Genomic DNA, 21,894 nt, shown 5'->3' on the forward strand with positions numbered 1-21,894 from the left:
GCTTCTAAAGACTCTCCTGTTAGGTGGCCCTCTTCCCAAATTAGATCCTCTGTCCTCTCTGTCATTTACATCCACATAGCTATTCTAAAAAGTCAAAAATAGCTTATATCTTAAAGGCCCAGTCCTTTATTTTTTCCAGTAAATTAGACCTAAATTCACTTATATCGCACAAGTTTAGAAATTAAATATTCGCAGTTTTTGTGCTTCTCAATTGATGATAATAAAAGAATATAAGCCTGGCTGAGTCCTATAAACAGCATCAGAAATGGAGTGAGGTGGATTTAGTTGTTGTCTGGAACCAGAACCAGAGCCAGTGTTGAATTTGGGGGCGACAGCTGGTCCAAAAAATGTCATTTGAATTTTGGCGACTTTAGGGATGAGATGTGAGCTGCAATTCAGAAGTCTGGAGCCATGATGGGTGACATGTTTGTTAAGCTTTATATCAACAATTATGCCTTCATATTTTTTAAAAATACTGTAATCTACAACAATTTAGGCGATTAATTTGATTGTTTTAAGCAAAAAAGCATACGTTTTGTGGCTTCAGCTTCTCAAAGGCTTCACTGATGGTCTGACTAAACAAGACTTCTGAAGATGTCAGCTTGGCTCATTTTTCACTCAGGTCTGACATTTTGACATGAGACACTTTAATTTTCCTGCGTGGGAGCTTAAATGACTGTATCTAAAATCGACCAAACAAAAGACAGGTAACATGAAACAGTCCCCTTACATTTCAGACTGATTTGTAATGATAACCAGTCCCCAGTCTGTATTAACACATCGCTGTAAGAAGCACAGCTGTCAGCAGTTGATTCCCTTTAATAGCCAACAATAAGACCATCAGTCTACATGTGAGATACTCAGTAAAGAGTTAAGGATTAGTGATGGTAAGTTATGTAATGGGAGTGGGGCCTGGGAATAATGTCTAGATTTGTGACTTGTGAGGGGCTCCAGCCGCATTCCCACACGTCATTCCACTGACCTGCATGTTCCATAAACTGCAGCAGCCACAATACACATAGCTGACATGAGTAACCTGCCTCTGCTGTTGCCACAGAGCACTGTAAAACTTGCATAATGCTGTGCGCATGTCACTGGCAGATGGTCACTTTCTCTGTCTGATGCAGGCGATGATGTGTATTTTTACATTTAGGAGTAACTAATGAATTGAACTTAAATTTCACAGTAGTATCTCTCCGGATTCTCTCTTGGCTTTGTTTGGTGCCCCCCTGCAGCCTTTCACTTCCAAAATCACACAGACTGTTCTTGCCTTTACCACTCTGTTGGCTAGGCGACTCATACTCCTCAACTGGAAACTTCCTCAACCTCCATCTCATAGCAGGTGGGTGAAAGAGGTGTTACTTTTCATTAGACTTGAAAGGCTTAGATTTTCCCTCAATGGCTCTTTAAACTCATTTGAAAAAACTTGGAGACCTCTACTAAACTATATTGAATCTTTGACATCTCTGCCTGACTGTGACATATGAGCCGCCCCCCCCCCCCTTTTTTTTTTTTTTTTAAATGTACTTATTTATTTTTTATTTATTTATTTATTTTTTAATTTAAATTATATTATTTTATTTAACTTTTTGTATTTATTGTCCAGTGTTTTCCTTGTTGGTGTATTTATTGTATAGTTCATGTGTGGGATGGGATTGCGGGAGGGATTAAAAGAGGGAAAAAATGAAAGAATGGAAGTCCTCTTTGTCACATTGTACAGCCATGTTGTTGCCTGTGAAATTACTTCCAATAAAGAAAGTTGATAAAAAAAAAAAAAAAAAAATTCACAGTAGTGTCGTCATTGACTCGAGCGATGATCGGGGACGTGAGGTTCTGCAGAAAGAGAGCAGATTTGTGGCTCTCTCCAGGTTTACACACATTAGCTGAATAGAGATATTTGATCATTGTGAATTACATCCCTGATTCCAAAAAAAGTTTTAACTCTGTAAAACAGAATCTAAACAGAATGTGAGAAGTTGCTAACCCTTTTCGACACACGCTCAATCGAAAACAGCACAAAGACAACATATTTAATATTCTACCTCATCAGCTTCATTTATTTTTTGTAAATACCTGCTTTTTCTGAATTTGATGCCAGCAACGTGTCTCAAACAAGTTGGGACAGGAGCAACTAGTGACTGGGAAAGCTGATGAATGACTGAAAACACCTGTTTGGAACGTTCCACAGGTAATCAGGTTCATTGGTAACAGGTGAGAGTATCATGATTGGGTGTGAAATATCCTCAAAAGGCTCAGTCGCTCACAAGCAAGGATGGAGTGAGGTTCATCACTCTGTGGCACAAGATTGTATAAAGGACATTACTACATGGGCTTAGGAAGACTTCACAAAACTCCTATCAGAAAACACAGTTTGTTTGCAAATGATTAAGTTCTGTTTTCATTTACATGTTAGGCAGCATCCCAACTTTTTTGGAATCGGGGTTGTATCTTGCCGTTTGCTGATGTCACTTTCGGTAGTCAGATGATACAGCGAGTTCCAGTAGGAGTTTGGGGACCACCTCACATTCCTCAGAGGCCCTCATGACAGGTGATCTCTCAGCAGGCCACTGCTCTTCATAACCCTCATATTTGTGTCATAACCACAAGCCTCTGTGTGTGTCACACTCATAGATTTAGAAAGCTCTGTCCACTGGCGAGGAGGCTGCGGTCTGTGTCACTGTGTCCCCCAGCACCTGTCTCTGCAGTCCCATGGATTCAGTCCTCCTCCCACAATAAGCACGGGGCTTCAATCCCTGACCATTAAAAAGTTTGATTTGGAAGGCTCAGCCTGGAGAATGTATCCGGGGCACTTCTACTCCCTCGATAATTTTATAATACCATACCATCCAAAACAAACAGCCATTTCACTGTTGTCTTATCAAAGTTATCAGCTAAACCTCTGATCCTCCCTGGAAAGCTTCATAAATGAGAAAATCACTGTCTCCCTCTCTCTGTCAGTGCGTGCATCCCATACTCATACCCGTCCCTTGCGCGGTGCTCTCTCCTCTGCCGGCTTCTCTTCTCTGCGCTCTCCAGAGGGGGGAACGGGGGGGGGGGGGGGGGGGGGGGCTTCACCTTTGCAAGCATTTACACACCAGATGCAAACATCAGCAAGCTTTTATCTGGCCTTTTCTGCAGAGTTTTAGAGTTGCCCGTCTGCGATTCTTGACATCATACTGATGTTCTTCACTTCTGCGCGCTCCACCCCGCCTGCCGGAGTGGAGGAGCGCTGGACCAGAGAGACGCACAAGGAGGGGGAGAGCAGGCGGATGATAGCGGCTGTGACGACTCTCACTTTCACTTCAAACTACAGGAACAGCTAAGACGAACTTCATGAAAGAATGCTGGTCACTGTAGTTGGATGTAGTTGGTTTTGGGGAACATAGATCCACTGCATGACCATTGCGCTCGTTGTCTTTGTAGACTTGTTTAGTGATTTATAACTGCATGTTTAAAGTGTATTTATGGTCACAGATCAATTGATGGCAGGTCGCTAGCAGCTGAGCGTCTTCTCGGAGTCAGTGCATGTGTTATTACTTGTCTGCACCCCGCTGAATACTTCTCACTGTAGACTCTCAACAATGATCGCTGAAGGTCACGTTTCAGCGCGACGCACTTGTCCCAGTATTGTGCATCTTTTCGTTTGCGTCCGTGACTTAATTTACAGATAACTTTGGAAGCTTAACCAATCAAACCGAGGCTGAAGAATAGCAGGGATGATATTTATCCATGCTTTTTGATCCTTAACACTAGTTTTAGTCCACTTTAAAGGCAAGACAAACCCGACTATGACTCGGTCAAAACTTTGCTGTGCGCTCCCGCGGACGATCCAGTGAAAAGAGTCAGATCTGTAGTTTGATCGTGTCAGCCTGAAGATGTTAGGAAGTCCGTCAAACAACGGCGGCATCAGAATGCTGGTGCCTCCGGGTCCGAACGACGACAGGCGGGTAGAGTTCGTGGCTCTCACCGCTGTGCACACGGAGAGGAGCGAGCCGTCCACCCCGGAGCGCGGACACCCGTCTCACCGCACAGGTCTGCTGGGCACCCCGCTGCCCGGGCCGCCAGGACCCCGGGCCAACACGTCAGCCACAAGCAAGCGCTTCAGAAAGTTGCAGAACTGTCTGTACAACGTGCTGGAAAGACCAAGAGGATGCGCATTCATCTACCACGCATTCATGTAAGTGTATCATCACTGTTTTTATGCGTTCGTGACCAAATCATGCACATTTCTAACTCCACACGTGGCTATTTCCTCTACTCTCTTTTCCAATCACAACTTTTCAAAAGTCTCAGGAAGTTGTGAGTGAGGCCACATGCTGCGAGATGTGCCACATTAGACTTGTTTCCAATCATGTGCTTTGATCAGCATACGCCAGCAGTCATCTGATGAATTTTCCAATTAACCAAGCAGAGTTTCATATGCAGACATTAGCACGGTCATATGCCATACATCATCACAACACGGGGTCTTCTGTTCAATTTCCCCTTGTCTCTGATTAAATCATCAGGAGGACCTTGGATATTAAATTGAATTTGTCCAGATCCAGGGGGGGTAATTGGCATTTTTTTAATCACAATCCCCCTGTAAGCATGTTTTGATACCTGCTGATAGTCATACTTTTAAATAACTTACTTTGCAGTACGTTTTTTCTTTCTTTTTTTGCTTGACTAATGAGTTTAATGGTGGAGAGGTGTGAGCAATTTATTGGAAAGATTTGTGATGACATGAAGTAAAAAATAACATCAGTGTTTGCATGTGAGGGGGCGTTAGTGTGGTTAACACTTAACTGTGACTCTGACGGATGAAGTAAATGCATATAAACTTTAACCCATTGCGAACCCATCACATGGCATCTTTTTAACCAGATGAGGGATGATCTCACCAATTAAACACATGCAGTAAACATCGAGCTCAGTTGAAAGCAAATCCCCCGCTGTACCGTAGAACTATTCCGTCAGGGCTTATAAGGACCCCTGTGCCATATGCTCTATAATGTATACAACATGTAAACACTGGAAAACACTGAGCTCACTGGTGGTGATAACTGTTCCCTTCTGTTAGACCAACAGCTCAGGACTAATCTGTGAAAACAGAGCCCTCATTTGTCCAAACCAAACTGTATTGTCTTCTCGTTGAATGTGCCCCTGTTTCAGATTTAATATTTGAATAAATAATCAGATAGCTCGATGTGAATGAAAGGAATAAGTGTCTTACTAAAAGTCAAAGTTCACTCAGTTCCATGTGTGGGGGCTCCTTGGATCGGGCTGTGCTTTCCGTGTCGTTGTTTAGACAAGTACAGCAGTCTCCCTGCCAATGCTATCATATGTTTATAACAGAGGGAAATCCCACTGCGGAGCCACGACTCTATGTGCTCTCATCATATACTGTCAGCACATTAGTGAGGGCAGATCGGCCTATACCTCCTTCACTTCTCTCTGCTCGGTTCTTCCTTCCTTCAGGGGGATGCAGAGATGTCTTTTCAGCACACGCAAAGAACTACATGTCATGTACTGCCACCACCCTGTGTGCTTCTCATTAAGAGCGATGGCCTTGGCAGGGTAGTTGCCGGTGACATTCTCCCTGACATTAGTGGGTGTCGGAGTGTATGGCAGCTCTGCCGTTGTTGTTATTTCTCTGTCAGAGAAGGCAGGGCGGGCGCTCTGAGGTGATCATGTTTCAGATGCCACAGCCTCAAAGACGATGCTGGGCTGACTTTAGAAGAGAGCCGCCTCTGTGATGGCCTGTTTTATGTTGCCGTCTTAGCAGATTCCAAAATGTACCTGAGGCTAAAATATTACCGGGCTTTTCTGAAATCCTTGCACTTTCACATGATATATATGGGTGCACATTTGCACACGCATATCTGAGTGCACCATTCCCATGATACTGTACCATCCTGAGCTATGCATTTGTTGTGATTAATTACATGTGAGGTGCTCGCCATGCTGAGAGCAGTGCCTTGTGTGAGGAAAATTCACTGCAATGAAGCTCAATTAAGGCGGCGTTGATCCATTGTAATTAAATTGAGCCATGCACTGCTGTGTGGGGCACTATGCTAACTTCCCTTGATCCTTTAATTAGTCCTGCATTGTAATGGGGGACGCTGAAACAGATGCGCTGCTTCTAGAGAGCCTCTCCTTGCAGGTGTGTGTTGGAGTGTGTATGGAAAAGGGGTAAAGTACTTCTTCACTATAACATCTCTACTCGGGCACCCACATAAGTCCCACCACACTCAGCTGTCCTTGTTGCTCTGTCACAGCTGCACATAAGATGCATCTTCAAAGAGGCAGATTTCTCTCCCAGATAAAGGCCTTGGGTAGCATTAACATCCTGCCTTCTAAATGGTTCAGGTTACATTATTGTAAACTGTTTCACATCTGTATGTCGACTGTCTCCTGTGGATGAGACGCTTCTTTAAACACTCTCTCCTGCAAGTGCAACAGCTGTATGCTAATTCAGAGCTGGCAATGAGTGCATCCTCTCCTCTCCTCTCCTCTCCTCTCCTCTCCTCTCCTCTCCTCTCCTCTCCTCTCCTCCTGGAAACCTGGCATTAGTTAAGTGAACAGAGTCAACTAAAAGCCCTGTTTTCACCACCAAGAAAAGGGAGGGAGGCAGAAGCTTGTTAAAAGAGACAATCGTGTTCTTGGGAAACATCTGTGAATCTGTGAAACACGTCCGGATATGAAGAATTCCACCGCTCACTGACCTGGTTGGTTGCTCAGAGAACACTGCAGGTTCTTGTGTTCTTCCAGGCTCTCGTTCAAAGGTGCGTGGACCGTTTGAAATGTTACGAGGCACTTGTCCAGTTACGGTCCTTTCACTCGCTCAGTCACTCACAGTAAAAGCTCAAGACCGCTTTGTCACTGTTGAATCCCCTGTTTTTGTTTCACCTGCAGTGAAACCAATGTCAGCAGGAGGGAAGGTCTGCTTGTCTGAGCTGGTGAAGCCCGTTAAAGTTTATGCAAACACCAGCGGACCCAGCAGGAAAGTTTGGATGGCGAGAGAGTGTGGAGGTGTCCGAGAAGTTCAGACGCATACGTCATTGTATTGTTCTCGGTGTGTAAATAGTAGTACCTAGCTATTAGTTTGGACTGCAACTAAAAAAAAATCTTTTGATGAGTTGTTTTGTTTCTAAAAAGGATTAAAAGTAGTGATACAATTTCCCAGTCAGACATCTCTTAAATATCTTGTCCAGGAAGCAGTTTAAAACCCAAAGATATTAAGTTTACAATCACATAAAACAGAGAGAGAGAGAGAAAAAAAGCTGAATTTTCTGGACATGGTCCTAACTGGTCCTGTCATTAATGTGTTTGTGTGTTTATACATGTGGTGTTTATGTGTGTAAACCTACCCCTCTGAGCTTGGCAAATGACTGACAACATTCAGAAGTATCGGTTTCAATATTTCCTCTCACCTTTGACCGTGTACCCATTTCCACCATAGGCAGTGCCACATATAGACCATCACATGAGGCTGCCTGTTTTGTCCATAGTAATTCAGCCCAGTAGGAGGTCCTGTGGGGCCATGGAACTCCAGTGTGTGTGTGTGTGTGTGTGTGTGTGTGTGTGTGTGTGTGTGTGTGTGTGTGTGTGTGTGTGTGTAGGGGAGAATAATAGCACCAAGAAGTTGTTTTACCTGCCAAAATGCACAGGCATGACTGTGATGATGCATTTAATTGTTAAAAATGCTGCAGTAGAACAACAATTATCACAGAGGCACTTAGAGACGTGCTGTACAAGAACGATTTAAACCAACCTTCATGGCCATTAGAGTATAGATACTGAGTTTACAAGGTGCACCTGAATGCACCATGAAGTCCCTGTCGTGCATTTACCAACTAAGGCAACAAGTATGAGCCAATGAGAGGCAGTGTATTGTGGGTTATCGCTTGGCCATAGTAGGAATCATAATTTTGCATCACTGCGTAATCTACCCTGCCACTTTGCCACACAAAGCAATGTAGATTTCAAATTTTACTCGGCACACCTGAATGCACCATGAAGCCCTAATGTTACTCACATTGTGGGGACTCGCTGTACTTGGACAAAATGCAGGTTCCCATAATATAACTCATTAAATTTTAGGGTGAAGACTTGGGTTATGGTTAGGGTAAGTCTTCCGGAAATGAATGTAAGTCTATGTAATGTCCCCAAAAATGATGAAAACCTATCGTGTGTGTGCCCGTGCGTGTGTGTGTGTGTGTGTGTGTGTGTACAGTAGAGGACAGAAGCACTGCACCTGTAAATGACAGCGAAACACAGTCGAGACTCTCAGCATAGTTTTTTTTATTGCGTGGCTATTTTGGTCCAAACATTTACCTGCCAGAGATTTACTCTTTAATGGGGCATGTCTATGTGCTGGCACTGAGCCCTGGACAGCCCCAGCCCAATTTAACCACTGAGACTACCAGTCCCAGGTCAGGTCATACTACATGGTGCTCACCAATACCAGAATTACGGAAATCATAGAAGCCTTCCTCATGCCCCATCTTAATCTCTGGCCTGGTGCAGCGTTCCCCTTGAGCTCAGGCTGAAAATACAGTAATATTGCATGTGGATGGACAGGAAAAGCAGTCAAGACCGAGCAGTGACCAGCCAGAGTGATTGATTGGTTCTAAGGAAGGTGAAAATATACCAGTCATGTATTATTGATGTCTTGCAAAGGAGGAGACGAGATGTGGAGCAAAATTATATCATGGAGTCTCTAGACTGGAGCTGGAGCAGTATCATCTGTATTAGTGGCTTTGAGAGAAATGTCTTTAAAAGCAGCTGGTCTATGAGGAACACTCCTGACAGGCTAATTGAGAGGTTAGCAGATTGACCGTCACTGATCACTGCATAAAATAAATCAGTTTTGTCATGTGACAACCCTGTGGTTAAGGGGAAGTTAGATTTAGGCATAAAAACCACCTGAGTTTAGGGAATGATCACAGTTTGGGTCAGAGTAAATGCTCCTGTAATGTTAGGGGATCATCGTTGTGGTTAAGGTTTGTGAATGACTGTGGTTAAGAGAAGCCCGTATTGACTATCAGCTTGAAACAGGAAATGACCAGTGATCCCCTCCACCCATCCACCTCCTCCCTAAGCCCAATTTGTCGCCCTGACCTCCATGAATGATGAATCCGACGATAAGACGTTATCGAGTTGCATTATAGAAAGAATGGACTCAAGGCGAAGCTGGAAGAGGACACCAACTTTTTGAGAGGAGTCAGACACCAACAGCACCACCCTCCATCTTAAACATCAGCCTCACACGTTTCCAAAGTAAACATCTTATGTTGGATAAATCTTAACCAGATCAACCCCTCAGCATCAGCGGCGTGTGGGAACGGCTTCACTTTAACCTTTTATGGCACAGGCATCACTGATGGTGTCTGTTTATGAAAGCTAGAGTCTAAAGCCACATTATTTACAGATGTGGAGAGAGATACCCGCTCGCATGCTCGTAACCTCTCCGCTGATGGCGTAGTCAGAGAGCCTTTGAGATAGATGGTTAATTCTTCACACGTCTTTTGTGCTAACAGTGCTGTACACAGAATGCAGCTCGCAAGCTTTTCATTAAAGGTGAATTGCCTTTCTGACATTATTAAACTCATTTAGCCCAGACAGCTTGTTGATTGAATGTGTTCCCTCTACTGTATCTGTCTATCCTTGCAGTTTTCCCTCCCTCTGAACCCTGTCCGAGCCAGCTAATCTACTTCCTCACCTGGGTCACGGAAACAGTCTTGTCTGCTTTTCCAGGTTTTCGGCCACGCGACACAAAACCCACTAAAATCTCCCCCCTCTTGCCTCTGGCACCCTCCAAAAACCACTGACGCGCTCTTGTGTTTTTTTATTATTAATGGTCAAAGTAATGAAAATCAGAAAATAGCCTTTTGTTTTGCTGTTTGCTTTTTTTAGTCAGCACATGAATGTGTTTTTATTGATGACTAAGTAAGGGAGAAAGAAGGGTGGAGTGGAGAGGGAAGTGGCACCATAAAGCAGTGGAGGCAGAAAGCCACTCTGTGCGGGGTTTTTAACCTGCTCAGGACTGCACATTGGAAGTGCTTGTTGTTCATTTACCGCTGCTGTTTGTTTTTTATCTGTTCACCTCAGCAGGTTGTGTAAATTCTGCTCCATTAAGAATCCTTTATGGCCCAAATGCCTTTGTTCTTCCGTCACTCTCTCTCTCCTCCATCGTTCCCTCCTTCCCTTTCGTCCTAAGTGGGAATATCATCTCTCATTTGCTGTACTGCCCTGTCTAATTGACTTCCCTTCCTCACTGCCTCTCTATCTCTTCCCCTGCCTTCCTCGCAGTCCTGATTGGCGGCTCTGTTTGTGTATGAGTCTGCAAGATCAGCTCTCAGCCTTGTGAATAATGTGGTGGATAAAAACATTAATAAGTAGATGATATAGTTAATAAGTAATAATGCACAAGTGAGTAAGCTAATGTTTAGGAGCTGGAGCTAACTTATTTGAAACATTGGTACAAATTTGCGCCTCAAAAGCTCTAAAATTTCCACAGAACCTCAAAGGATGTTTGATAGTTCTCTGTGTAGTTCTTCTTTTCTGGAGCGTCTTTGGCATTTTCTTTGATTAGAGTGAACCAACGTCCAGTGGAGCTGCTAATGAGATTAAAGTCAGGCTAACTGGATGGGTCAGGAGCACAGAGAAGATGATGTTGGTTGATTTGTGTTCTTGATATTTTATAGGCACTGCTTTGGAGACAGACACAAGGTCATTTTTGAGTCAAGATGCCTTGATCAGGTGCGGATGTGCGTCCCGTGGGGACAGCAGTTCATCAGGGATATGAGACAATAGCAGAAGAGACGTTTATAGGGTCATTTCAAAGATCATTGTCTTCCTCCATGTTTGAATTGCATATTTTTAAAGGTCAGAAAGCAGACTGTAGAGAAGGAAAACCATAATAAGAGAAGATTTTCATGTTTGTTATTCCCTGAATGGAATTGAGATAATGTTTAACTTACTTTACTAACTTAATCACAGTAGATGTGAATGCCTGCATGTTATCCAGATGCTTTTTCATCAGTCTTAAGGTCTTTCCTCCCCTTTCACACCTGGCCTGTGCGTGTGTCAGAGTCCGCCTGGAGGTCTCGTGTCATGTGTCCTGATGTCTCTTTCGGTGGCCTGTCACATTCTGCAGCAACTGCTCTAACCGCCTTGTCAACCCCCCCGAAGCTGTGGCTTTATTTTTCCGCAACCCGCTCACACTGAGGTGTGACGCAGAGGACAAGCACCAGACGGAGGAAGGAGTTGGAGGGAGCTTGATTTTGGTTGCTAAGAGTGAATGATAATAATGTGATACTCTATTGATCCCTTTTGGAAAATTCTCTTTCCGCTTGTCCCCTACCGCAACAGCTGCCCTGGCGCTGGTCGGGATCCAGTGTCTTGCTCAAGGGCACTTCAGCAGGGCAGGTGCTTGCTGATGGTGACTTGGATTGAAAGGCAGTCTCTTTCAAGTCAAAAGAGAAAGAAAAAGGTGGGAGGATACATCAGGAGTATCCCGTGTGTGCAGAAACAGTAGATTGAAATGTAAAGAACGCATCCCTGTTTCGGAGGTGTTCTTATCGTCCTTCAAAGGAGCGAGTTGTGTGTGTGTGCATGGAAGGAAAAGCGAGGGAGAGGAGAACAGGAGTCGGAAAGAGAGCCGAGGTTAGTTGCTGTATTAATTTCTCCTTTCGGGGCAAAATGTGTCTCCCCGGGGAGGGGACTGTCTGTCCTGGAAAGGCCAACCAGGAATCAGGTTTCTCCCCCCCAATATCCAGCCCTGCTCTCTCTGCTCGCTTTCACCGAGGAACAGGACATGCACACACACATCCGCACACACATGCACAGTGATCATGAGGGGGCAAAGCAAACTGCTGTTGTTTATTTACCGGACGGTGCGGGACACGTTAAAAGGCTGAAGGTGAAAATGAGTGAACATGCAGAAACACACACGCTCCGCAGGGACCTTGAGCCACACAAAATGGCTCTGTTTGATTCTCCTGCAGAGGGTGATCAGGAGGGGGTTTGACACCCCCCTAATCTCCAGTAATCTGTGTTTATGTAATGTTACTGTCTGAAGCAGGCCAGGAATACTGGGACATTTGGCCACGAGGGTCGAAGGGAAATGCAGGGAGTTTATTTTGACTAGTCAAGACCTTTGAACATCTCCACTTTCACAGCCTGGAAAATCCAGAAGCAGCCTCCAGGCCCCCTTCTACTGTATATCTTATTATTATATCTCTCCATCTCTCTGCAATATATAGCATGGGCGATTTCTGCAGAGGTGGCGAGTCTGTAGACTACAGGAGTGGCAAATACTGACAAATTGTTGTGTCATTTGCTTGTAGCAGTCATTCATTTAAACAAAATGCTGTAGGTGGGAGGTTTTGTTAATTTCCTGGGACTTTTGCCAGCGTGTCCCCTGTGTTGTTAGGAGACCGTATTGTTCAAACTACACGTTCCTCTTATCTGCTGACACATTTCTGTGTGTACAGTGATGCTGAGGAGGTTGTACAAATTGTCAACTAACACAGTTTAAAACAAAGGAGAGACGAAAGTAAATATTGAGCTCACCTTTTTTTAGCTCACAGGTCACAAAGGCAGGGAAAAGTCCATCTGCCACGTATTAACATTGGTATGATCTCTAAATTTAGAGAGCAAGCATGTTTTTGAGGAAGAACAATTTCAGTCCAAAAGCAATTTTAGTTGCTCTCTTGCATTATACTTTTACTTCTCCCTAACCTGAGCGCTTGCACCATATGGCAATACGCCAGACAAGGCGTTCAAGCCTGATTGGTGTTGATCGATCAGTATTACCTTCTCTCCATTTCACTGCTAAATTTCACCCAACACCTCCTCTGCCAGGCTGCTTTTGGACCTTTCACCTCAAAAAAACTCTCCTGTGCTGCCACTGCTTTGGTTCTCACACCGCCCTGCTTTAAATCAATGTTACACTGGACTGTCAAAGCCCTGCAACCCAGCAGTTAGGTAAAACAGGACAATTAGGACGTTGGTGACGATAGACGGCCCTGCCAGTAAAGACTGGCTCTCTTTTGACTGGAAATATATTGTGTCACAGCTCATCGAAAAGCTGCTCTGTAGCGTCACCCTCGGTAAAGGTTATACAGTTATACGCCTCTGTTAAATCTTGTTTGTATACAAAGGCAGAGAGCTGACCTCAGCTCGGGCAGACTGTCACTCTCTATACAGTAACCATCCCTGCCGGCTCAGTATGAGTTTCCATTTAAAAGTTAAAGTTAAAATGTTTTTTAACAATCAGCTGCTTACTGAGCCTCGATGATTCATACTGACCTTTCACTTTTCCATCCAGTGACAGAAAGTATCAGTGAACGGGTTCAAGTGCTCATCAAGGTGGTGTCGTGTGAGTTAGAGTTATGAAGAGAGCTTCGGAAGCAGTGTTTGTGTGTCGCCAGCAGCTGTGAAGACCATAAGGCAGCCAGAACAGAAGTCAATAGCTTTAGCCTTACCATTATCTCTCAGCAGCACACCAAAGGCCTGACCCGAGTGAGAGGATGCACCTGCACACCGCTCATTATTAGCAGATGCTGAATAATGTGGAAACCAGCTCTGTAGCTAACCCGGATAAGGAATTAACATGTTCGTTCATACTAATGTGGGAGAGGCCGCTGCCACAAGACTGCATGACCACAATTCTGCAGCACTGAAAGATCAGTGATGATGAACTGAAAGGTGACAAGTTTAGCTGCTGATGCAAGACTGAGGAAATGTAATAGGAAATAGAAAATGCTGTATTTAAAGAAGGCTCCAGAGACAACATCAGTTTCAAGTAATCAGTAATGCAGCTTAAATGATAGTTCAGGAGGGCTGATATGGCTCTAACTAATATTAATTAATATCTTCACATATATTGTGACATTGTACATTTTATGAAAAATCAATTGAGAAACGTCTGGTTTTGACTAATCCAGCAAATAAAATACCAAACACATCAATGTAATTCATCACACTGATAAAAATCCAATATCGTCATAAATCGGTCCTGCTCATTGATTTGCAGCATTGCCCACAATGCCCTAATATACCCAAACACGTTAACACGTAACACGTTATAGAGCTTCTCTGGATTAATGTTATACTGTCGCACAATTGCTCACAGTAGACAAATGTATAGCCCCCTGGTTTGTGTATATTGTCATATTGCACAACTCTAATTGCTGGAGGAGAGTTTCAAAGATCAGCTCAGGTCACCAAGCTTCTTCGATGTGAAAACAAAGTAGACGTGCACATTTAAACCGTTGTAAATTGTTGCGCTGTAAGCTTGAAAGCTTCGGTGGTGAGAGTGAGGACTGATCACTGGTGTTTGTCCCTGCAGAAGTGGACCGGTTCAGGTTCAACTTCAAAGAGCGTCTGTAGAGCAGACTGCGTCTCTCCGGCTGATTATTGTTCTGGTATTAGATTTTATTCTCCGTTCACGTGTTTGTAACTTTACCCCATCTGACACGTGAGCGCTGAGGATATAGCTTTCAGGCTGCATGACTGTGCAGGCACACCTGATGTGATCCGCTAAAACATCCTCAGGTTTGTCAGAATCCCTTGGTCAAGAGTTGCTTTACGTCTTGCTTGCCGTTTGGAGCGAACGCTGTTCTGCTTGTTGTCTGTCTCTTGTCTCTCTAGATCCTGGGATAGCCCAGGTCTTTGTGTCTTTCTCCTGTTGTCCCTGCCTGGCTGCGCCCGCATGCGAGGCCCATCTTAAGTGTTGTTAAGATCATTTTAATTTATAATGGCAGTCACTATAAACATGTGAGGAAGCAGCACCATGGAGACAGAGCTCAAACAAAATCACAATGTAGGACAGTATTTATAAGGTCTGCCTTGCCTGCAGAAAGCCCTTTGCAATGTGTGTACATTCTGTATACGTGTGTGTGTGTGTGTGTGTGTGTGTGTGTGTGTGTGTGTGTGTGTGCGTCATTGCTCATGTGGCTGAGTGTGCATGCTGTTGGAAAAGGTCTTGATTGGCGTGTGCACATTTGCAAAATGTGTGTGCATTCAAGCATGTGTGGGTTTATGGAGATTGCATGCGTGTGTGTGTGTGTGTGTGTGTGTGTGTGTGTGTGTGTGTGTGTAAATGCCTGGCCAGTGGCATTGCATAAACAATAATCAAATGTTAACGACGGAGCCATAATTACGCAGGCTGACTGGCACTCTTGTGAGATTGTTTTTTTCCTGTGTTCTGTGCCCTCCTGATCTAAATGCCGGGTTTTCTGCACACTTCTTTTGCTTGCACACAGTGTCATTTCCTCTCCTGCTGCAGGATGGTTACTTTTTCAGTTCCTGTTGCTGTCATGTGCTTCTCTGCTCTCATATCTTGGTCTATTTACATCAGAACTTTATGCTTTCTTGTTCTCTAAGCTGCACCTGCTTATCTGTTTTTCTCCCCTCTCTTCACTTCCGTTCTTTCTCTCTCCTATGCCTCTCGTACGTATAGTTGTCTCTTGTTATTGTTCTCTCTCTATTGTGGTTGCTAACTACCACTATAAGCAGGCTGAGGAGGAAGTCGGAGAAACTTTATCCAAAAGTCATCTCGCCCCTGTGCTCCCAGTCCTCCAAATCTGCTGCTGCTTTGGCCTCATCACACTAACTCACTCCCTTCTTTACAACAGACATGTAACATAGTATATATATGGTATAATTAAGGATTATTGATGCTGAAAAGGTTTCAGTTGATGTCAAAACATGTTTTCTTGTAGAAAGTGCAGAAATGTGTTCGGGCCAAGTGTGAAATACAAACATAAACCTGCCACATCAAACTGTCCTCATTGTTGCATGGTTGGATGTCATGCAGGAGGCCCGACTCACTTCTGGATTTTTGTTACTCCATTTGCAAAAGAAAAAAAAAAAAACAGCTGCTAGCACTGCTCCACACACACTAACACACTGTAAATCTGTCCCTCCATGCCAGCAACCATGTTCACCCTGCAACAGTGTGTGTGTGTGTGTGTGTGTGTGTGTGTGTGTGTGTGTGTGTGTGTGTTGTGTGTCGATGGGCCCTCTGGTCTTCTCTTGGCCCTGAGATTAAAGCAATGTCAGCAAGTGTGTGATGAGACCTCACAGACGATACCTCATCTCTCTCTCTTTTCCATTCTGGCTCTCCTCGTCTCACTGTCCCCTCGTCTGTCCAATACATTATTCAGCCACCTCTTTCTGTCTCTTGTCCCCTATTTTTTCTCATTATCTGACTGATTTTCACTCCTTGTGGTCTCTGCCTCTTTCCCCAGGACCCCCCTCCCTCCTATTTCTGTCTATACATCTATTAATGCACTATATCTATTCTCTCTCTCTCTTCCTCTGTCTCTTCTTAGCTCTACTTATCAGCGCTCAATCAATCATCTTAGCCCCCAGGTGCCAGACCTTGTGGTGTCCTGTGACGTCCACGCAGTGTCTTGTCTCCCAGAATGCACTTCAGACAAGGCCAATAAAACTGAGAACAGTATTAAAGAAAACTTACCGTCACTGTGCAGTCAAGCCCAGCGAACCTGTGGACTATGACCAAATCTGAAAAAGTCGCTTGCAAGTGAAAACGTGTGTTTATACCAGCACTAAGTAGGGCTCTCCATGCCCACTTATGCTGTGTTTCAATAACGCCAAACTTGCAATGTAGTTATTTTCATGCACAGATATTTTTTAAAAAAAGCCATAAAACACGACTCACACAAGGTTTGTTATAGGATCGTCTGATAAAATAACATAAATGCATTGTAATGACGCCTCTTGTGCAGTGTGATTGGCTTTATTGGCATTTAAATGAGTCATCACAGAGGAGGTTAAGGCTGATGATAAGTTGCTTTCCTAACTTTGCTGACATACAGAAGCCAGCTGTATCTGAACAGACCTTTTCCTCCTCCTTGTTTTTGAGATTCATCTCATACATACATTCATACAATCATTCATATGATAAACATATTCACGCCGCGCAATGATTGGCCAGGTGTGCACTGTTTATGTGTTAAAACTCAGTGCAGCGCCTTTGACTTTCACTGTTTGGCCAACCTACAAGTGTGGCCTTTTGGGAAAACACTGGTTGGACACTTTGTTGTCTAACAGAGATACGAGGAGGAGACTGGAGGGATAGTAGAGAGAGTAACAACAAGAAGGGGATCTGAGAGGTTTGAGCAGCCAGAGAGCAGGAGCAGGGTGGAGGTAGATTCAGCAAGAGGGATGAATAATTCAGAAGAGTATTATCTCTCTGCTCTCATCCACCCCTCCCCTCCTTGGCCTGTCACCTAATTGGTTGTAATGAGTTAAAGAGGGGAGAGGGTGAGGCTGAGAGGTCCACAAGTGGTCCACTCTGATCCTGGCTCTGCTTCAGCTACACTAAAGAAAGGAGGAGGAGGGGAGGAAACAGGAGGAGGAGAAAGGAGTGAGTTCGGGTGAGAATGGGAAAGTTGGTGTAAGTGAAGAAAAACGTAAGTGAAGAGGGTTTGAGGAGGAGAATGGTGCACCTAAAAAGTGATTTCTGTGTAATTCATTCATAAGCTCCACATAATCACTTTGTGATACTAAAATCTTGAAAGCAAACCAGTAACATGAAAGAGGGACTTTGTATGAGGACAGAAAGTATACACTTAATGAATGCTCTTCATCCTGCTTCATGTTTTTGTTAGCCCGCAAGGGGATGTGTGTCAGAGGGGAAAAAATAACACTACACTGTGCATAGATGAGATATTTATGCCCCAAAAGTCCAGGCGTTGAAATCATACTTCCTGTGCTACGTTAGTGAACAAGGGTCAACAGTTTTTACAGAGTGATGTAGTCCAGTGCAGTTCATTTGATAAAAATGTTGCATTTACTATAAGCGGATGCAGCAGTGCATGACGAGCTGTACCCTTTATCCTACAAAGAATACATCCTCTGTTAGTTGTGCTCTTTTGCCCACTCTCTTGGATTGTTCGAGTCTGATTGCTCACTGTATAAGGAGTAAAAATCAAACAAAAACACAGCTCCAGTTATTGGCCAACCTGCTTCATTTTTGGCTATAGTGGCAGCTCAGGAAGTGGGCGTCGAAAATGGCAAAGTCACTGCGAGCGTGTGGCGTGTTTGCAGGGCTTCACTGGAGGGTGATGTAAGTTTCAGACGGCTCTGGGCTCTGTCTTAAGACTACACATAACATAAAGACACTGACAGTTACACAAGGACACACAGAGACACAAACATTTATTGACAGGGATGGATAGCAGCACTGACACGGGGCTGAGGATAACACAGTGCAGCCCCTCCATGTGATGTGACCTCGGTAGCAGTGTTTGACTTCAATCACAGCAAAGATAACGCTAACAGACAGATAGCGAGGCCGAGTCCGGGTCCTCAGTCACCACCTCTGTAGCGACTGCATATCTGGCCCATACCAAATGAGACATCACCATCAAAGAGGGAACTCCAGCCTCGGGGTCATGTGGTCGCTGCTGTGGTTACCAGCTTACAACAGTGGTAAAACTGAGGGGATGGTTTGTTGCTTTCTGTTTTAAGAGGGCACATGTGTTGACTGCACAACTTGCAAGACACTGGTTAAAGAACGTATGCGTCAGAAATCACCCCTGATTCACTCTACAGCTCGGTGTAACTACCTTTTATTTAAGTGTCTGACATACTATTCTAGTCTATTAGAGCTGCAGTGATTATTCTATAATGATCATTTCCACCGGGTGCATAACATCGGCGTTTCAGAGGCATCCCAGAAGCGTACCTACTCTGTGCTCTGAGGAGAATACACGCTGAGTCTGTTTTTGACGGACGAGGCGTCAGTCTGCACAGACCGGTGGAGAATGGAGACGTGTGAAGGACGGAGCGAATACGTGTCGAATACGTGAAGTCGCTGATAGCTCTCAGTGGAAATCTTGGTTTAGATCTGAGATTTGCGTCAGCAGGAAATCCACGCTTGTCTCTCTCATGTCTATGTGACCACAGGCAGGTACAAAAAATGTGGTTTGAGCAGCACGGTAACGCCATATTAAGTCCTTACTTACCCTTAATCCCCTGCAGTTGTAAATAGGATGTCTTTGGGTTTTGGTCTCATGGTCAGACAAAAGAGGACATCTGTGTGGAGTTTACATGTTCCTCTCGGTGCACAGTCCAAAGACATGCAGGTCAGGTTGACTGTCGACTCTAAGTTGCTTGTAGGTGTGAATGTGTGTGCGAGTGGTTGTTTGTCTCTATGTGTCAGCCCTTTGATGACCTGGCGACTTGCCCAGGGTGTAACCCGCCTCTCGTCCAATGTCTGCGGGGATTGGCTCCAAAGCACCGCGACCTTGCAGAGTGGTTATAGATAATGGATGGATGGACAATGAGAAGACTCGACTATTTAGGTATTAATAGTTAATGTTTGTGTGGCAGTTAGATGAAGGCAAAGACCACTGAGGACGTCCATGTCAGTAAATGCTGACTGACAGATAAACTGCCTGGCTGATATAATAGCAGATATTCACGTACTTGAACATTTGCTGGAGCATCGCAGTGGCTTGGTGGTGTGGGCCGTGCGCCGTGTGGACACAGCGTCCATGGTTGCATCCACCTTCGTCTCTCTGTGATCTCACGTTTCCTGTCTGATTCTCAGCTGTGCTCTCTCACAGTGGGTCCCAAAGCTGCTGAGAACAGGTCAAGGGTGCCGCACGATTTATCATATCCTTGTTTACTTGTGGTGAGTTTGTAACTTTTCACCAGATTACAAAAAAATGGCTACTTTAATCATGTCTTAAGTCGAATATCTCAAACTAAAAATCACCATATTAAAAACTGATTAATATAATATCCTATATTATGTAACTTAATATTGATATAACACAGTATACTATGATAATATTAAATCTAAAATTAGTAAAACTGATAATCCTGTATAATATATTCATGTTATAAAGGGGACTGGGTTGCTCAGGGTGCATGATAAAGAATTTCCTTTGAACATATCTTGAGGGGCATTTTGATCTTGAGGTGTTTGGGAACCAGTCAGAGACAATGCAGTAATTTAGAAACAGTGTCGCCAACGAGTAGTGTTTAACTCTCAAATATCGATACTGGTCTCTCCCTCAAGAATCCATCATCGGCCTGTCTTTACTGTTCGCCGCCTCAAACGCGATTGACTTTTAGCATTACTGCAAATTATGTGGCATTTCAACACGAGTTGCACAAACAGCATCACTACGCTACTCAGCTGGGATCGTTTTCGCACAGCGCTTTAATGCCCTCAACCCTTGGTATTACTAACTGTGGCCTTCATATCACTGCACCCATTGTGTCCTCTGTAAATCCTGTCAGCTCCTCCTCGAGATCCGCTGACCACCGGGGTTGTGCGTGACCCCGGCTCACTTTCTCACACCCCATGCCTCAAACTGCTGGGCCAATCCCATTACCCCGAGTTCAAATGTTACAGTCACCGCTTTCTTTTTGTTGTTTCTCAATCCTCGAGAGATGCCCCCGACCCTTTGTAATCCATCAATGGAGATCCCTGCTGCCATGGTAACAAGATTAGACCTGTCACAGAGTAATGATGATTGGCCTGAAATTCAGTCGTAGCCCTGGTCAAGGAGGGGGGTAACGGAGTGTGGGGTATACGTATGTTTTGGGTCAGGGGGGGTTTCACTTCCAATAAACCTCTGGCAAGTCACATGATTGGGTCCTAACTTCTACTGGTATGTTTTCTGGTTGAAGGTTTTAAGTTTTTTAGGCCAAAATTCTTTTATACTGATAAGAAAACATGTTGATAAGAACCCCCTCGTCTCCCATTTGTTATCAACAATGACTCCCAACCTCCAGCCCTGCTGATCCAAGCTGTGTGAAGGTTGAGCACACTCGCTGGTTCACTGGTGAAATGTCAGCGTTGTACAAGCGCACGGGTGCACCTACACCACGAAAGGGTTTCTAGGCTCTGTGCTAATTGGCTAGCTGGTGCTAACGATGCCACAGCTACATGTCAGAGCTCTCTCAGCACTTCACCTCCGCCCCGGTCACATCTCCCAGCTTTCACTCTCAACAAGTCCATAAGTACCAAAGAGCAGAAAAAACACCAGAACCAATGGAGCACGTCCTCTGGACAGGTTTGTGTAGGCGGAGGTTTTGTGTGTGTGTGCGTGTGTGTGTGTGTGTGTGTGTGTGTGTGCACGGGTTGGCACTTGCCTGATTATAAGCTCATTCAGGTCTTTATGATGGTCTCCATTTCTTCCAGTTTAGTGGACAAGTGATGTCAATATTGTGCATATAAATCGCACGGCTTCATTTGCCCATCCTCGTATTCTGTAATCACATAATTCTCCTTTAATTTATGTGGATAATTTCACACTGAATTGTCCTGATGTCATTAACCGTTCTCATCTGATATTCCCACCAAGTCAAAACACCACCAATCACCAAGAAATTGTGCGTAATTACTGTTAATCCAGTTCTCACACACACACACACACACACACACACACACACACACACACACACACACACACACAGCCTTGTCCAGCCTGCATGACATCTTTTCTCACATCATGAATTTTTCCTTCCTCTGTGGTTATACTTTCATTTCGCTCCATTTGCTGGTTAGATATGTGACCACGCTGGACATATTTCTTCAGCCTCTAACCATAGGGAATCAAGTTACTGAGGCACAAGAAACCACCAGTGCCAACCACACTCCACCTTATAACGGATGCGCTACGTGAATCTAACAAAGCTGAAAGTGGTGCGTGAATTTAATGCATCTGCACGGACACAAACTTGTGGTATTTGTGTCAAGTAACAATGAATTGCTGCTTGATTATTACGCATAAACCAACTTGTAATTTGTTAATGAATCGAGGCCGATGATGACGAGGGCTTTGTATTACTCATGATGCAGATATAAAAGATTAAGTAAACAGATGAGACACTAACAGCAAGAGCTGCAGTAAG

The 21,894-nt window shown here is 44.3% G+C and overlaps 1 protein-coding gene across 1 annotated transcript in view; it reads left to right on the forward strand.

Moving 5' to 3' along the window:
- Positions 1-3,806: 3,806 nt before the first annotated feature.
- kcnq4 (potassium voltage-gated channel subfamily Q member 4) overlaps positions 3,807-21,894 on the forward strand; it is a 41,882-nt gene continuing 23,794 nt past the window's right edge. Inside the window, exon 1 of the mRNA XM_076754610.1 lies at positions 3,807-4,177. Within this exon, the coding sequence (XP_076610725.1) occupies positions 3,876-4,177 (302 nt within the window). The 5' untranslated portion in view covers positions 3,807-3,875. The remainder of the gene's footprint in view (positions 4,178-21,894) is intronic.

This window comes from Chaetodon auriga, chromosome 17 (genome assembly GCF_051107435.1).
Source record: "Chaetodon auriga isolate fChaAug3 chromosome 17, fChaAug3.hap1, whole genome shotgun sequence".
NCBI classification, from domain to species: domain Eukaryota; kingdom Metazoa; phylum Chordata; class Actinopteri; order Chaetodontiformes; family Chaetodontidae; genus Chaetodon; species Chaetodon auriga.